Below are 16,922 nucleotides of genomic sequence, written 5' to 3' on the forward strand. Positions count from 1 at the left end.
ATTTCAGATTTTTGGCTAAGTTTTTCCCATTCACGCAGAGTCATGACTTTAATAAATATATTTTCACTTGTACTTTGTGTATGGCTATCCTTTGCATGTAAACTGCACACCTGTTGTAGCTGGAAAAATTACGATTCAAGTCGATACATGTTGAAAAATGATGAAAGAAGTCGGCCTAGGCTGAAAAATGTGAGCGAGTAAGCGCTCACGCAACCCTCTGGCCACGCTCCGCCCACCGCAGCAGCCCTCCACCCGAGCGCCGCCTGTCGCACACGGGAAAAAGTCGCGAAAAAAGTCGGCGCAGATTGAAAAATATCGAAAGAAGTTGGCCCAGGCTGGAAAATGTGAGAGGGTAAACGCGCACGCAGCCCTCCCCTCGCCGATATGCTCGCAGACAACCCTCCGCACACGTGCCGCGCAGGGAAAAATACGCGCAGGGCTCAGGGGGTCCATGTTTCTAACTGGACATTATGGTCCTTCTCAACCCCCTCCTACTACTAATGTTACAATCCAGTGGGCATAACTGGCAGTCCGGTTCGAGCGAAAGAACGGTAAATCATATATTGAGTGAACGAAGTATCCCTTGGAAGAGTGCCATGTTCGCAAGGATTAATTTCACGTTCTCAAAGAAGATCCCAAGTGGGTCTGTTCTGGTAGCCATGAAATGCAGCAATCATCGTCCGACATTGGCAAGTGTTGGCACACAAACATCACGGGCATACACCATCACCACAGCAGAATATTTGTGTCTTCGTGTTGCTTTGTTACTCGTCACTTTACGGTGGGCTAGCTGTTGTCTGTGCGGTTCAAAACGCATTTTTGAATGAAGGAAGGCAGACTTTCGAGCCAACTTCGGTGTAATGGTATCACGATAAATTTTGGCCGTGCACGTAAATTTGGTGGTGTCGGGCGGGGGGTGGGGAGCACAATGAATCACTGAGACCATGGCTGAAAAATTCACAATTCAGGCTTCCCTGGGAATGAATTCTACACGAATACGGATACTACAAATAGCTTATTCGCGAACGAACACAATCAGTACTCCAGTACGTGAAGAAGAAAAGAAAAGCCGTTTACTACGCACACATACGTCTCACCTTGAAACCGTACAAAAAGACGTGTACGATATGTCCATATTTAAACTGTCGTTAAGTTCAACACGTTTTTCTCCGAAACCGTGCCTGTAACGACCCTCTTTGTTTGAAGCATAACGAGCAGTATACAAAAAGTTATGTTTGCTCGAAGGTCACGTGCGAAGAGCGTTTCTCACGTATCTGCTTTCGCACTATGTCTGCATACTGCGCACTGCTGCGCATATGCGAAGAGGCTGTCGTGTGATTACGGCAAACTGTGCGAGAGGAGTATCGGTTGCATTCAGAAGGAAGTACACGCATAGGTAAGCACCTCGTACTGGTTCTCTGTAGAAGGAACCAAAGGGAAGTATTAGGCATGGGTAGCGTTCCGATCTCGATATTCCGAATGTCCCGAAATCTCGGGACATTGAGGGGCCAAATCCCGAGTTTCTCGGGATAATAAATTTCGACTTTCCCGAGAACGAATGATTTATGATAGTTGTGAACTGGATAGGAAGCAGCATCGTACAGGCCGAAAAGTTGCACAAAAATTCCAACCCATCCCCGGATCCATGTTTAGAGGACCCTGCATCCCGAGATTGTAAAAGCGGCTCCGGATTCCGAACCCGGAAGCGCTCGTTGTGATGAGACGCAGTTCCCGGCTCTGTTATCGCAAACTTGCATTGTGAAGGTCGCATACGCTGATAGTGGTACATACGGGCGCCAGGTACGCGTGAGATATCCTCCATTGGATTCGGGTGACTACCGGGGAAAAGAAAAAGGCTAGTGACAGTACAATCTACCCTGTATGCTCTTATACACGCACATGTAAGGGGCGGGGGTTCATTTTTATTCCCGCGTTTCCAGGAGCTAGGTGACGACTCTCGCGGGCAGAGCATTAAAGAGCTGAAGAAAGCTATGAAGGTGATCTACCCTGTCGTGTTTTTCGTCGTTGTCGAGCTCACTTCAGGTAAGGTTTCTTTTTTTTAGTTCTTACCGTTTCAACGTTTTCTCGAAGATGCCCATCAATAGTAATCACCTCTAGAAGAAATAGGGCGCGGAGTGCAGGAAGCAGCAGATGAGCAGTAGTTGAATCTTCATACACAGTGCGAGTAACACCGAAAAATTAATTCCAGCAGGATCTAAGCACTTGGAGAAAATAGCCATTTGGGCGAAATATGACGAACTTCACGTACGACCTTGCATTGCTACTTGCATTGCTAGCCGCAGGTTGTTATTCATTAATGTTAATTAAAATTTTTATGAATTAATATTTTTATATATTAATTAATATTAATAAAAAATTCCGTAAACTTTTGTCCAGCACTGTACCAATTATTAAATGAATAAAGCAACGTAAGGACAGATTGTCGTGTAGCGTAGTAACCGCCACAATAATGTTCAGTCGTGGAGAAGTGACCGCGTGCGCGACTATCTTAGTGAGTTGTATATTTTTTTTTTTAGTTCCACACTCACCGCGAGTCATTGTCCGTATTCCGAGTGCCGACCAGACGTTAGCATTGAGGAGTCCAGTGCATGTATGGCGTCAACTTCCACGATTAGTGTCGTGCTGACTGGGAGGTGGTGGGTTCGAATCCTACCACCGGCTGTGCTGTCTGAGGTTTTCCCTGGGTTTTCCGAAGACTCTTCAGACGAATGTCGGCACAGTTCCCCCTGAAGTCGGCCCAGGAGGCACACTAACCCCCCTGTCACCCCACTCCTTCCTGCTGTCCTCTCTCCATCTGTCCACATCTGTACGCCGCTCATAGCCACAGTTGCTTCGCGGCGCTAACACGAAAGTAAAAAAAAAGTTCCACGGTGACAAGAGCATGTTGCAGATGCGGTTCGTATTCATAGAACTTGTAGCCACTGATGGTCCTCCCCTTGCAGGACTGCTGCTCAGACCGAAGCCCCCTGCCTGTACAGCATCTCCAGATCCAGGGCCGTGCAAAGCTCACGTGAGACGCTACTACTTCAACGCCACATCGGGCCGCTGCGAAGAGTTCATTTATGGAGGTTGTTACGGGAACAGCAACAACTACAAGAGGATAGTCAGTTGCTACAAAAACTGCGCCAGTAATACAATGTTCACTAGAGCTGTGAAATTGACTGTAGACGATACTGATTGATGGCATGCCTTCGTTCTCTGTAGATTTGTCCCACAGAAAGTGCTTAGCACCTTTGGACGTTGGGAACTGTTCTGCGGAGGTCGAGAGGTACTATTTTGACGTCGTTAGCGGGGAGTGCCAGAAGTTCGTCTACACTGGATGCGAAGGGAACGAAAACAACTACGCGGACCTGGGCTCTTGCCAGCGGGTTTGCAGTCGTAAGCATACTACCACACTACAATAGGTAGAAAATCCAGTGACCCGGTAAGCAAATGTTGAGGTAAGAGCTTCAGGACGAGAGCCGCCGATATTTCGAACAGAGAACTCGAGGCTTGAGCTTCTCCGCCCAGCACGCAGCGTTGGAAGCACAGGGGTGGCATCCAATGTATTGGTCCGTAGACGAAAGCGTTTGAATGAAAGCGTAGACAAAGGCTCTCATTCAAAGCCTTCCTTAACGGTGGCAAAAGTTTCCAGAAGGTAATTGCCGAACGTCTCACAGTCCTCCGGCGAGTATGTTGCCAGCAGGGAAACATAACGGACGTATTTTCGTTACCGTTTCCATTTTCGTTACTGCCATATTTTCGTTTCCGTTATCCGTTTCTGATACCAGCCTTTCAATTTCGTTTCCATTACGTTTCCGTTACTGTTTCCGGTAATGGCAATGCTGTTACAGAGCTGTGCACACCACTCACCATCTCTATAATACACGACCATAACACTCGCCCGTTCGCCTATGGGACTTCCTTCTTCTACAATAGCTTCTTCAAACCTGCAGCACGGTGCAGACGTCCGTGACAGCTACACTCTGAGAAAAAAGGGAGTCAAAAACACTCCTTTGTAGGGGCAAAAAGCTGTAACTCCCAGGTGCAAAATTTTAGGCTTCTGAGGAGTTACCTTAACTCCAGGACAAGAGGGAGTAAGGTTAAAAACCCACAGCGGAGTTCCGTTAACCCCCTGTTGCGGAGTATATTAAGCACCTCTGAGGGAGTTGAGCTAAACCCTGTCACAGAGTATAATAAACACCCCCCATGGTGTAGGGTTCAACCTGTGACAGAGTATACTGAACACCTCTGACAGAGTTGGGTTAATCCATATGCTGGAGTATGATGGACCCCTCCAATGGTGTTGGGTTAACCCTTGTCACAGAGTATATTAAACACCTCTGATGGACTCAGGTTAAACCATGTGATGGAGTACACTAAACACCTTCAATGGAGTTAGGCTAACTCCCATGGAAGAGCATACTAAAAGCCTGTGAGGGAGCTTATCAAACACTTGTGGGGGAGTATATGAAATGCCAGTGAGGGAGTATAGTAAGCTCTGATGATGGAGTTATGTTAACCCCGATAGTGGAGTCCAACTAACCCCCAATAGACGATATGCATAAATCCCAGGCGCCAGTGCGATGCAGTGTCTTGGGAGCCTGTTCATTCCCTGGCGCTTCCTTCTCCTTCCTGATGGCATCAGGTTCGGAATGAGGGAGAGAAGGATGGTGCCAAAGGAACGAACAGGCTCACAAGATGTACCGCATTGCACTGGCATCTGGGATTTATGCATATCGTCTATTACAGGGTGAAAATAAACCTCTAATGACGACTAGCTTCCTCAAATTCTTCCAGGACGCACAGCATGACCCTACAGTGCACTCAAAAGCACCACCGCAGTCTTTAATTTTGAAAGAACGTTCCCAAGCAGCACAAAGGACCGGGGCGAAGCCGGTCCAGCATCGGGAAAGAATCCTACAAAGTCGGGGGCATGCCACCAGCCGATACCGGTCCTTCCTCCAGTTTGCAACACCGGGATGATTAAGGACCGACATCGGCAGCAAGTATTCGGTCCCAGCAGGTCCCCGGCGGATCCCCGATAATGCTGGCAGGGGCTCCCCCCATGCATATTTACCCCCCCATGCATATTTTGGCATTAATATGCTTATTTTTAATAATTACAATAATTTTGAGTGTAAACAGTGTGTGTAGAGCCCAACATTTTATTTTCGGAGAGGAAATAGACTGACACAACACTTGGAGCACCTCAATAGACTAAACGACGAGTGGTGTACACTAAGCAGTCTGCCTGCATCATCCAATGCATGCCAATTGTGTCTGAAATGAAAAACAAAAAAAGAGGGGTATACAGAAATATGCAGCATGTCCGCATAACTACTGTCATTGCCAATGTAGCCTGAAAAGAAAAGGGTGGAAATGGTCTACCGTAATATCCAGCCTGCCTGCGTAACCACTGGCCCTTCAATGGTGTCTCAAAAGGGGGGGGGGAACGTACACAGTAAGAGGTGGTCTCTGAAAGGAAACAAAAAAGGTATGCAGTAGTAGGCAGTCTGCCTAACCACTTGCACTTCGGCAATGGCCCTGGAAGAAATGAACGGCTTGTAGCATTAATATTAGACGTAACGGTAAAATTGCTGCATGGTGGGAAATGGTATACAGTAATATGCAGCCTGCCTGCGTAACCACTCGCACGTCAACAGTGTCTCAAAAGAAAGAAAAAGTATACAGCAAGAGGCGGTCTGCCTGTCCAAGTGGTGGTGCCTCAAAGAAAACGAAGTTATGCAGTAATAGGCAGTCTGCCTATCTGCTCACGCTTCAGTACTGCCCAGACACAAAAATGAATGGCATGTAACATTAGACGTAACGAAACAATTGCTGCACTTCAGCACAAAATAGTATGTGCACGGTACGTGGAATGAGCTTTATCAAAAATGGTAAAATGCACAGCGTAGGGATTACGAAACTCAAGAGTTACCAAGAGAAAATTTAAATTATGAAAAAATGACAAAGCCAACGACTGGGAGAAATGCAAGTCCAGGAAAGAGAAAATAGTTCACATCCAGCGCCTTTGGTGCAAATGACTAGCAATTACTACAACGAAAACTGTAAAAAATGACAGCTGACCGGGACTAGAGCTGACAGTCAATGGTGTGCGCATATTCAGCGTTCCTTCACAAAAACGTCAATAAGCAAAAAAAAAACATGGTCAAGGAGAAGCATCCCTATTGAAAAAAAAAGCGACATCAGGTCTGATGTTAACATCACAGCTGCTCTGATGATGTTAACATCAGAGCTGCGCTGGCTGATGCTCACATCAGAGCTGTCTTGATGCTGATGTTGACATGAGAGCTGCATTGATGCTGGTTATGGCAATCTTGAAAATGCTGCAGTCTTGGTTTACTGAAATGTTCTGCAAAGAAAGCCCCTCATGCCTGCGGTATATGAGTACCGACAAGAACCCTCACGAAACAGGAGATAGCAGCAACGAATCACTTCACCAGAACAATTCACCACTCCGGAGTACGTACCTTTTAACGCATATCCATTTATCATCAACATACCTAAGCGTTGAACTCACGGGGGCACAAAAACTGGTAATGATCGAACGGTGAACAACAGCGCAAAAGAGCACACCTAGGTCCTCATTTCCGGTCCAACTTGTCCTTCTTCCGAAAAAGCACTTCTAAGCGTTGTCATGGCCAGCAAGAGTCCCCACTGCATTTGAACACGGTGCTTGAGTTTCTCTTGCTGAAGGCCGCTGCGTCATACACGCTGAACCTGCAAGAAATATCGTTCCAGAAAATACGATGGCAGGACACCTATATGTAGAGCAGTGTAGAGACATATGACATACCGTCTGCACAAAGTACACAGTCGACTTCACTTGGCGTTCTATCTCCCTGTCGTTGCGCAGATCCCTGCAAATAGAGTAAAACGAACAATGAGAATGCATGGCGCAGTCGAACATATTACTTCAGAGTTATATTAATTACACACCTGAAACGGCAATAATCCTGAAGGCGAAGAACGATTTGGCTTCACATGCAAGGTAGCGTCTTCACTCTTTGACATGTCAAACGAGACCGACTGGTTTGCTCGCGGTTAGAAGAAACGCTTCCACTTACAGACAGTTGCAATATCAGACGGGTTGCAAGAACGACAGCACCAGGTGAGAACAACAATACAAAGCCTCTAAAACGCTTTAGACTTGCTGGAACGCTCGCAATTACGCGAACTACACGCGGCGACGAGAAACGACCGTTACAGCAGCCAAAGCGAAGCCAACAAGAACAGCGCATGCGCGACAGGCAGCGCGCAGCGCTGGCTGGTGGCATGGAAGACAAGCGACGACGCGCGAGCGAGCGCGGGTGAGCCTGTGTTGAAATGGGCATGGAGCCAACATCTCCGCGCAATGGCTTGGCGGACGAAATATGACGACGGGTAGAATCGTACTACCTCTTGAGATTGTGGCCGTTCCAGGATCTTTCAGAAATGCTGCTGTTTTCATAAGAATCCCTGAATGTTGTGTTTGAAGCAAAATTGCAACATGAGATTGGCCAAAGCTAAGGTATTAGTTAGTTATGATTGTGAACAGATCGGCAGTGCAACCTGACAGTGAGAGATCAATAGAATCAAAAACAACAAAACACTCACTGTTTTGCCGACCCTTTCTCTAGTGTTCTTTCTTTCTTTCTTTTTTTTTGTTTGTTATAATGAAGGAAAGCAAGGTTAAATGCTACATTTTTCTTGACTGTGTGCGATGGTGTACATCGCAGGTTCCTCATGTGCCATGAATCTACTTAAAAGCTGCTGATGGTGGCAGGGATTCACATTTATAACAGTGACCAGAATGCGGCAGGAGTACTTTTGAGGCACTCTGGCCACGTTGACCACAAAACGGCGTTCCATACTCCCTCCGAACCAAACTTTGCAAAACTTGTTGCTCAGAAACATTAAGAACACACACGCCGGCCATTTGCACCCAGCAATGACAACCAAAACAAAGATGATGGCGATGGCAGTCGCGGTAGCCCAAATGCAGGGAGCTCCAGCGTAGTCTTTGCGGGTTTCGGTGCAGCGGTTTTCGTCCGATCAGTTCGACTTGCTAAAGCTCTCTTCGTTTCGTTTCACGTGAGTTTTTCGATTCGGGAGATTCGGTCGTTTCGTTCGGGCGTGGCCGACTCTTCCCGAGTATCTTGTACTTGCGTGCTTTGCAGTGAGGCTCCATTAATACTTCTGTTCAGGGTGCTGCGTGTGCATGTTTTCCGTCATACAACACAACACAACACAACACATGAAGTGAACTGCAGCCCAATGTTTGAAAGAGTTACCTCATACCAGACAGCCAAATTCCTTCCTGAAGGGATGCTTCACTGTCTCGTACAGCTTGGGACAAAAGTTTCTGAAACACGGGTGTTTTGTATTTCACTTCTCTACGCCTCCCCTGCGGCCTAAGGGGAACACTTGTTGAACAGAATCCCCAAGGATTCTGCTCAACAAGCATTTCCCAAAGGTGGCTGGGAAAAGTCCAATACAGAAAACCCGTGTTTCAGAAACTTTGTCTCGAGCTGTACCATCCGATCACGTGTTACCGAATCTGCATAAACATCGGGAGACGAGCGGGAAGAAATACTTAGCCAGTACACCACAGCAGATCGGGACGTTAACGGGGATCCATCGGGAAAGAATCCTGGCCGGGACGCAAACGGGAATCTATCGGGAAAGAATTCTGACCGGGACACGAACGGGGATCTATCGGGAAATAATTTTATGTAGTTTCCCTCTCCCTCAATTCTTCCCCCTCACATAGTCGGGAAGCAGTCGGGCTCGTGACGGCGATATCGGCCACCTCGAACCCATCATCCCCGTTACGTTCCCAGCCGAATCCCAGTCCTTTGTGCTGCTTGGGTTTATTTAGTAGCCTCACCGTGAGGAAAATATCACAAGACAGCAGATACAGGTCTCAAACTCACTCGTATGGTATACATATCAAATGACCTACTTTCCTTCCACTTGGTTCATGCATGCTACAGATGCACAGAACAGACAAGAGGTCACATTTTGGGAAAATTGTTTGAAGTACGAGACAAACACGAAATGCTGCTATTATGTTGAGCCAAGGAATTTTCTTTTCGTCTACTCTCCTTTGCACACTTCCCATTTGAATTTTTTCAATTTGAACCCTGTCCCAGGGAAAGTAATAAGCTTCACATTGAACAGCCAGAGCAGAGGTACTTGCAGTAAGTCAAACCTGGTTCGCGCCATTCTCGTCCATTCTCAGGATTGGCGGCAACCCGAATTCTGGGAACGGGGACAAAATCTCGTCGGCGTAATATCGAAACCTTTATGTCATATGCAAGACAGCGACACAGTAATCGTGAAACAGGTTGCGCACCTTGCTAAAAGGCACTGCACTGAAAATCACGACAGAGCACAGTTTCGGTTTCTTTCTCATAGGCTACCATGTATAATTTTTTATTCGCCAGGGGAACAACAGAGATTAGAGGTAGGTGTGTGCTCCGTATTTTATTAAGTAAGTTACACGTCGAGGTAACCGAATCTGCTTGCGCACTTGCAAAAATTCTAACCGCTTTTCGCGAAAACGCGTTGTTAAGGAGCATTGCAGGGGAAGCACGCTTCCAGGCGAAATTGGCCGCCGATCCTGCTCGTTTATTATACTCTCATGACGGAGTACAGAAAGGGTCGAAGGAGTTACGATAACAGCAAGACGGAGTAACCGCGAGCGTGGGACTTTTCAATGGAGTTATCTTGACCCGGTGGGAGTAAAATAAACTTTTACTCCTGCTTAACTCCAGCTTGACTCCCTTTTTTCTCAGAGTGTACACAGCCGAAACAGCTTTTACTTTAGCTGTATTTACACTTTTTTATTCGACAGTGTATTTTGCACGAGGGCATGCGCCTGTTGTGCATTCAGTTTGCACCACGACCATCTCTATAATACACAACCATAACACTCGCCCGTTCGCCTATGAGACTTCCGTCCGCGGAAGTGCCGCGGACGGAAGTGCCGTATTTACGCGCGGAGCGCCCGCCGGGGGCGCCACTTGCGGGACCCAGAAGAGCGCCTGTAGTAGCTCAGCTGTGCGCAATATGAGTGGTCCCTGTGGTTAATTCTTCGTGCGTACATGTTTGTGCATTGTCGCAGGTTGTCTGTTGATGTAGAGCTAAGAGTTCTGAAACTAAATACTCAGAAATAGGCTGTGCTCTGAAGCGTAGGTGGCATGTAAAACTGTGAAACTCGCGCACTATGTGCCGTACATCGTACACATAAACTTGGCAGCAGCACCTTGTGTATTGGGCCAGTTTATCATGCGTTTATGATTGTCAGACGCAAGCGCGTTCAGACTTTACGTTTCACGTGAGAGGCGTTCTGTGTTAGCATACAGGGCAGTTACAGAGAATGGGTGAATGCTACCATAAGAAGAAACTGTTCCTGGCAAAGAGATGACTGACACCTGTTACGACGTCCAACAGAATTTGTTGTATAAGCAAGCACTTCAGTATTAAATCAGCAGTTGCTTGTTTTGTTTTCCTACTTATAGGTCCCTTTTTATTTTACTTTTACACTTTTTTTTCTTCTTTTGCGGTTTGCCATTACAATGCTCTGCTAACCTTTATTATGCTGTTCGGATAGAAGCCACTCTGAGAATTTTTCTTGATGGTGGCTTTTCTGCGACGCTGCCTTTTGGTGCCTTTTTTGTGTTCGTTTTGCACTCCTGGGAGATGCAAGGCTGTGTAAACTTCGTGATCACTAAACGTAGGTACCGTAGCCACGGTGCCACGTCTGAGAATTTTGCGCTTTGCGCCGATGCTAAAATCTTCGGCTTTGAAATGCCGAGAACACGCAGAGCAGCGGTAAAAGCGGTAGCGCGTGCGCTTGGAGACTGGGAGGTCCGCGGTTCGAATCCGCGGGCCGGCTGTGCCGTCTGGGGTTTTTCCTGGGTTTCCCTCAGATGTGTAATAGGCGTATGCCGGCACAGTTCCCCTGAAGTCGGCCCATGGACGCAGCTACAGTCACTATATAAGCTTATATAGTGACTGTAGACGCAGCTATCCTCCCCCCGAGCGGATTCCGCTCGGTCTTCCAATTCACCCTTTCCTCTCCTCCTCTCCACCACCTTTCCCTTCCCGAGAAACATGCCGCCTAATCAGGCAGGCAGACCTCTCGGTTCCTCCCAACGACACTCCTCCTCCTCCTCCCCCCTCGAGCTAGCATGCAGGCGAAAAACGATTTTAGATGGAGAGTTTTTCGCTGATGTTGCAGACAATGGTCACGGCTGATTACTTTGTTGTACGAAGCATCTTCATCAAATTTAATGCAAGCCTTTGCTCATCGGCACCAGTGAAGATGCTGTTCTCCTTTGCGAACCTGATTGTACGGCCGAACACAAGAATCCTAAGTGATGCAGTCAAAAACTTCTAATATTAAAATTACCGTGATAATCTAACAAATAAATGCTATTTTTCCTTGCTGACTTGTTCTTATGTTCATCGTTATTTTTGTAATTCCAGATGACATCTTCATCACAGTATTTATAGTACTAGTTACAACATTTAAATACTGTATATTTTATATTTAAATACTCTTATCGAAAAGTATTTATGAAGAGTATTTAAACACCCCTTTCAACAAAGTATTTTGTATTTATATTTAAATACTCAAAAAATGCATTTATGTCCACCTCTGGTCGGAGGCCACGGTTCATTATTCGTTTTTTTTTTTGTTTTTTTTTTTCGGAGAGAGATGCGTAAAAGTTACTCAGCTATATTAGATAAAACTATTTATGGTACACACTGCCATCCAAAAAGTGCACCCTATATGAAATGAAACAATCGCAATTCGAAATGAAGTTACTGGTGTCAAGACGCTGCGATATGTTTCGAGCCACTTCTCCCGTAAGACAGCATTTGAGCGCGAAACTGGTGGAATGAAATACTTGTGTTCGACACTGGTTTCTTCGGCTTGCAAAGCGGGACGGTGCAGTACACCATCACGTCTGCACCATGCACAAACCATGCACTGGAGACAAACACTGTCCACCGCGTGAAAAATAGCAAGAACCAAACGCGAATGACGGCAGCAACGGTATCCGCATAGCATGCGTCGTCTGCCGAGGGTCCCGTATTCAGCGCCACAAACGCGCGGCGGCCGCTTGGTGAAACTACATCAGTGGCGCTGGGGCTAGGTGCGAGTGTGATGGTCGTGTATTATAGAGATGGTCGTGGTGCACGCTAAACTTTTTTACACTCTTTTGAGTGTAAGGTGGGTGTACCATAACTCACACTCCTTTGAATGGAAAGGTTTGTAGGTGTAATGAAATACACCTATCTCTCAGGGTGTATTTCACAACAACACTCACATTACCTCTGAAGGGGTGTAACATTTACTTAGCGTGTGTGCGGCTTGTTGGTCTACGCTGGTAATTGGACGATACCCTGTAACTGATTGAACGTTTGGTGTAAATCAACACCCTTAAGCAATGGTGTAACGTGTGCAGCTTTGTTTCCATATAGTGAGTGTATCATGCAAATCAGTCAAAGTAAACGCATAACATGAACATGTAATGCATTGTGTTCTCCCAATATAGCAATTCCGAACTGGTGCCATATACGGTCTGATATGCGGATAATAATACACGCGCTTAAATTTAGAGATAAATTTGAAACATCACATAAATGCGATGACGACCCAAAAGCTCACTTAGAAAGGCATTTCCTTTCTAAGAAAAAACAGATACTATATACATTGCCTGTCTTGCGAGCGTCTGCAAAATCGATAGCCCTGATCGCATTGCAGTCAAAACGAAGGGTGACGCGTCTAAGTTAAATTTGATTATATAACACCCCCCCCCCCAAAAAAAAAACAAAAAAAAACACTGAAGTGAGGAATTGCTCAACTCATCATCAACTCACCATCAAGATAACGTTTGTGTTTCTTACTGGTCTTGGTATGAGGAATAATGAAGTCTCAGTGTACACGCCATTCATATTCCACGACAACGTTAAACATTTTAGAATAAGACAAAACACCCTTAGAACATTACACCCTTAGTACACCCTTAACACACCAATGTAGATGTGTACCCAATTCGCACCCATCTATGAGAGGATCAGCCTCGAAGGGGTGTAATATGAGTGTGATCTCGGTGTATGTTGCAAAATACACCCCTCTTACACTAACATAGGTGTAAAAAATTTAGTGTGTGGGAGGACAGCCAGTCCGGCTGTGTCCGCACACTGTTTTGCCCAAGTGCTGCTTCGGTGTCACGCGTACACACTACACAAACAATTATAGTTCGTTGGGGTGCGCAAACCTTGTAAGATTTTTTAAAAATGTATTAGCATGTCTTCAGTCTTCAGCCACTCCGAATCCAGCAACTAAAAATGGGCGTAACCTTCATCCAATGTCGCATTCAAAAGCGGACGCTCTCAGTAGTAAATAATACTGCCCAATACTGCCTTAGCCACAGTGAAATGAGAAACAGTAAAAATAAATAACTAAAAATTGTGGGCTGTCATCCTTGTGGTCATCCTGGTGCTACGGTGGAGTTTAGTCATGTGTTGATGTCATGCAGTTATGAGAACTGGGACGAGGTAAGCGAGGGATGCACCCTCGAGATCCAATATTGAGCTTTGTTTCCATGCTCACGTGTAGTATTTAGAGCTTTACAGGGAATTGAGTCATTAAAATACAAAAATAAAATGAAAAGTCACTCAAATGTCGTCGCACAACCATTACCCGAATGGAATAGCCATTACCCGAATTCAATACCGGACGATAATTTTCTTTTCCGTTTCTGTTTCCGGTAACGGAGGACCGTGGTATGTGTTTCCGTTTCCGTTATCGTTACCATCTGCAATTTCGGTAATATGCCGTTTCTGTTTCCCTGGTTGCCTTCCCTGGTTGCCAATTAGAATTTTTTATCACGTTAGGTGAAACACCCTGTATATCTTACAAAAACGAAGAAGGGAACACTTTGCTTGCTCCGAAAATTTCCCCACGTAACCACTAACCTCCTTATCTTCCGGAATGCTCGCCAATTCGTGCCTGTTGTCCCGTTTCGTCCCCTTGTTCGTGAACCTCCCATTTCTGGAATCGGTTTGGAGGCTGGTAGCCAAGATCACTTCATGCACATAATCCCCTCCACACTCTAACAAAGTGGCCATTTGCTCCGGCCGCAAAAGCTTGTACGGACTCTTTCTTCCCCTCGGCTGTTGACCCACAATTCGCACGAACCTTTAACACGTCATACCTAACCCTTTAAATACCATGCCAATGGTGAGGACGGTGCCCAGAAGAAGAATAGTCTCTGTTCCAAGTATCAGCGACTCTCGTCCTGAGGCTACTCCCTTCATACTTCCCTAACGGTTCGCTGGATTTCTACCCGTCTACCCATTCCTACTATGCGGCTGATAAGATGACACGAGTGATTGGACAACAACGATGCGGTATGTTTGATTGGGATAACATGTTTACGACATGTTCGTTGCGATTTATACAGCTTGAGACAAAAGTCTTTAAGGAACACTGGGGTGTCGCATTTCTCCATTGGAGGGACAGCCTAGCAGCAAACAAGAGTGGACACACATGGTGAGAGATGGGTAGGATAGTCGGTCACCTGTTTCTTATTCGATGTCTTCCCGATAGCAAGCAGGGCGCCACTATGATGAAGGAATACGTCTGTGCCGTGTTCCATAAACCTTTGTCCCATGTTGTACGTAGTTGTAATCGTATAACTCAATTGGAAGTGTAGGCAATGGAGAAGAATGTAGAGAAGTGGAGTGGAAGTGTAGAAAATCATTTTACGTCGCGTTTTATTACTATTAATCTTAATAATAAATATTAGGATAATGATGATGATTTTAGGTTTGATTGTGCAAGAGCATGTTGTGCTAGTTCGCGTTTTCTCAGTTTTGTAGCGGTGTACTAGTTATCAATGAAATATTCAGCATATGTGGGAGATAATTATCGGAATCCATGAAACGCGGCAAAAGCGCATAGAATAATGCGAGTAACATGTCTTGCAGCGCAACCATGACTTCCCGGACGTCGCGCCAAACCCGGTTCCTGATGTCCGTGTTTTGGATGTCTGGCCCTTCACCGGACTACATCTCTCTAAGTGTCTCCACCCATAGATGGCTATTAAACGTTATAAAATCACAAGTGCGACTCTCTCTTCAACATGCCGCTTGTTTGTTGACCAGCAGCATTGGGGTCACACGGACAGATTGTATGTATAGAAGGCACTGGCAAAACATGAGAAGGAAGTTCAGAAAATAATGTTTTCTGTCGTAACACTGCCAGGACAAAATAAGTAGCGCTGCTGAGAAAGCCGCCTGGTGACGTGGAACCCACTGTTGCATCCAGAAACCTCTTGCGTTGCTTCGCGGCGGTGACACGGAATCACAAAAAAATCCAGAAACCTCTTGGTTCACAGTGGCGTTGCGCCTTCTTGGTAAAAAATAATTAAAATGATGTGCATTTATTACGTAAACACCAGGAAAACCTCAGACAGCACAGCTTGTGTTGATACTATTCGATGCACTAGCATCGTTTTGTGTCATAATTTAAAAAAAAAAAAAAGTGGAGACAAATAATGATGACACTAGACATCGATTGCTGTCGAATACGTCTTTTGTTGCGTCGGTTGGTTACCGGTTTTGTTGCACAACGTTTCACAGTTTCACAAGTTTTACACTGACGTTTTTCGCGTCCGTGTTGGGACCGCTTTTTTCCTCGGTGATCATCCGTGTGCTCACAGTGTTCGAGACGTGCGTATGTGTTTTCTTTTCACTTTTCACAGGCTCCACTCTGGTTCATGTAGGCCATGCACACAACCGTATTTCCCCGCGTGTGGCGTGTTCGCGACGATAAATTTTCCCCACGCCACATTATAATTATAAGCGATTTTCACGGAACAAACTCGTCGTCAAGTCCGCGCCTTCTCAGACTACAGTGTGCCTCCTCCGTGTCAATATCGAAATTTGAAGCGGAGAGAAAACGGGCCAGCATTGCTCAAGGCTGCTATTCACACTGTCCGAGCCCGTGCGCCCGCTCCGTGAAAATTATAGTGCATGTTCGTTTTTTGCCCGTGTTTCTCGAGCACCACGCCCCTTTTTTGGTTGCGTCTTTTGTCACTCCCGATCCTCAATGATATCAGGACGTTGGGATTTTGTTACCTTTCTGTTTCAAGTACGTACATATGGCTGCTGCTCCATCAGCGGTCATATCATGGATGTTATAAAGAATATTTTTTATGGTTTTATATTTTTAGATATAGTTTTATACAGGGTGTCCCAGAAAACGTGTCACTGAATTATAATAAAAAAAATAACTCACCATTCAAGATCACAGCCCATCACGTCATAACTCATCATTCAACATCACAGCCCATCACATCGGAACCCATCATTCGACATCATGGCCCAACACATAACTGCCCATCACATCATTGCCCATCACTCAACATCACAGTCCACCACATCATTGTCCATCATTCAACATCACAGCCCAACACATCATAACCCATCATTCGACATCACAGCCCAACACATCACTGCCCATCATTCAACATCACAGCCCATCACATCATTATCCATCATTCAACATCACAACCCATAACATAATTGCCCATCATTATCCATTATTTAACATCATAGCCAATCACATCATAGGGCAGAATTCAGCCTCACAACCCGTTCTAAATCAAACTTTATTTACAATGGGCTTAGGTGCTAAATTCCAGAGACCGATTATGAGACCGAGGGCGTGGGATGCCTTTGGGTAATACATGTACTGCATTCTAAAGGGGCGGTGCACACGCTTTTAGGTATTTCGTTTAACTGATACCAGACGCACAGCGGAGCAATGTAATTTGGATTACTGTTTACGGTATGGTGCCAGTTGTGGAACCACCGTTATAAAGCCGTTTCAA

The 16,922-nt window shown here is 45.8% G+C and overlaps 1 protein-coding gene and 1 long non-coding RNA gene across 9 annotated transcripts; one reads left to right on the plus strand and one right to left on the minus strand.

Moving 5' to 3' along the window:
- The first annotated feature begins 1,291 nt into the window (after nt 1-1,291).
- Nucleotides 1,292-15,151, plus strand: LOC135375714 (U-actitoxin-Avd3f-like). Of its 5 annotated transcripts, none has more exons than XM_064608367.1 (5): nt 1,292-1,396; nt 1,941-2,043; nt 2,964-3,149; nt 3,226-3,399; nt 4,801-5,145. In XM_064608367.1, exons 2-5 carry the CDS (start codon nt 1,992-1,994, stop codon nt 4,812-4,814), a joined length of 426 nt encoding a protein of 141 aa, XP_064464437.1. In that variant the 5' UTR covers nt 1,292-1,396; nt 1,941-1,991; the 3' UTR covers nt 4,815-5,145. The 5 variants fall into 5 exon arrangements, with proteins under 5 accessions (XP_064464437.1, XP_064464442.1, XP_064464441.1 ...); XM_064608372.1 differs by lacking the exon at nt 4,801-5,145 and adding an exon at nt 15,016-15,151 and having other exon boundaries at nt 1,293-1,396; XM_064608371.1 differs by lacking the exon at nt 1,292-1,396 and adding an exon at nt 1,762-1,855.
- Nucleotides 5,153-9,744, minus strand: LOC135375715 (uncharacterized). Of its 4 annotated transcripts, XR_010417358.1 has the most exons (5): nt 6,964-9,735; nt 6,821-6,884; nt 6,280-6,744; nt 5,392-5,478; nt 5,153-5,283 (listed from the first exon to the last, which is right to left on the minus strand). It is a non-coding gene; the product is annotated as an uncharacterized LOC135375715 (long non-coding RNA). The 4 variants fall into 4 exon arrangements; XR_010417356.1 differs by having other exon boundaries at nt 5,392-6,744; nt 6,964-9,744; XR_010417357.1 differs by having other exon boundaries at nt 5,153-5,478; nt 6,964-9,732.
- Nucleotides 15,152-16,922: the final 1,771 nt, after the last annotated feature.

Source organism: Ornithodoros turicata, unplaced genomic scaffold, assembly GCF_037126465.1.
Source record: "Ornithodoros turicata isolate Travis unplaced genomic scaffold, ASM3712646v1 ctg00000917.1, whole genome shotgun sequence".
NCBI lineage: Eukaryota > Metazoa > Arthropoda > Arachnida > Ixodida > Argasidae > Ornithodoros > Ornithodoros turicata.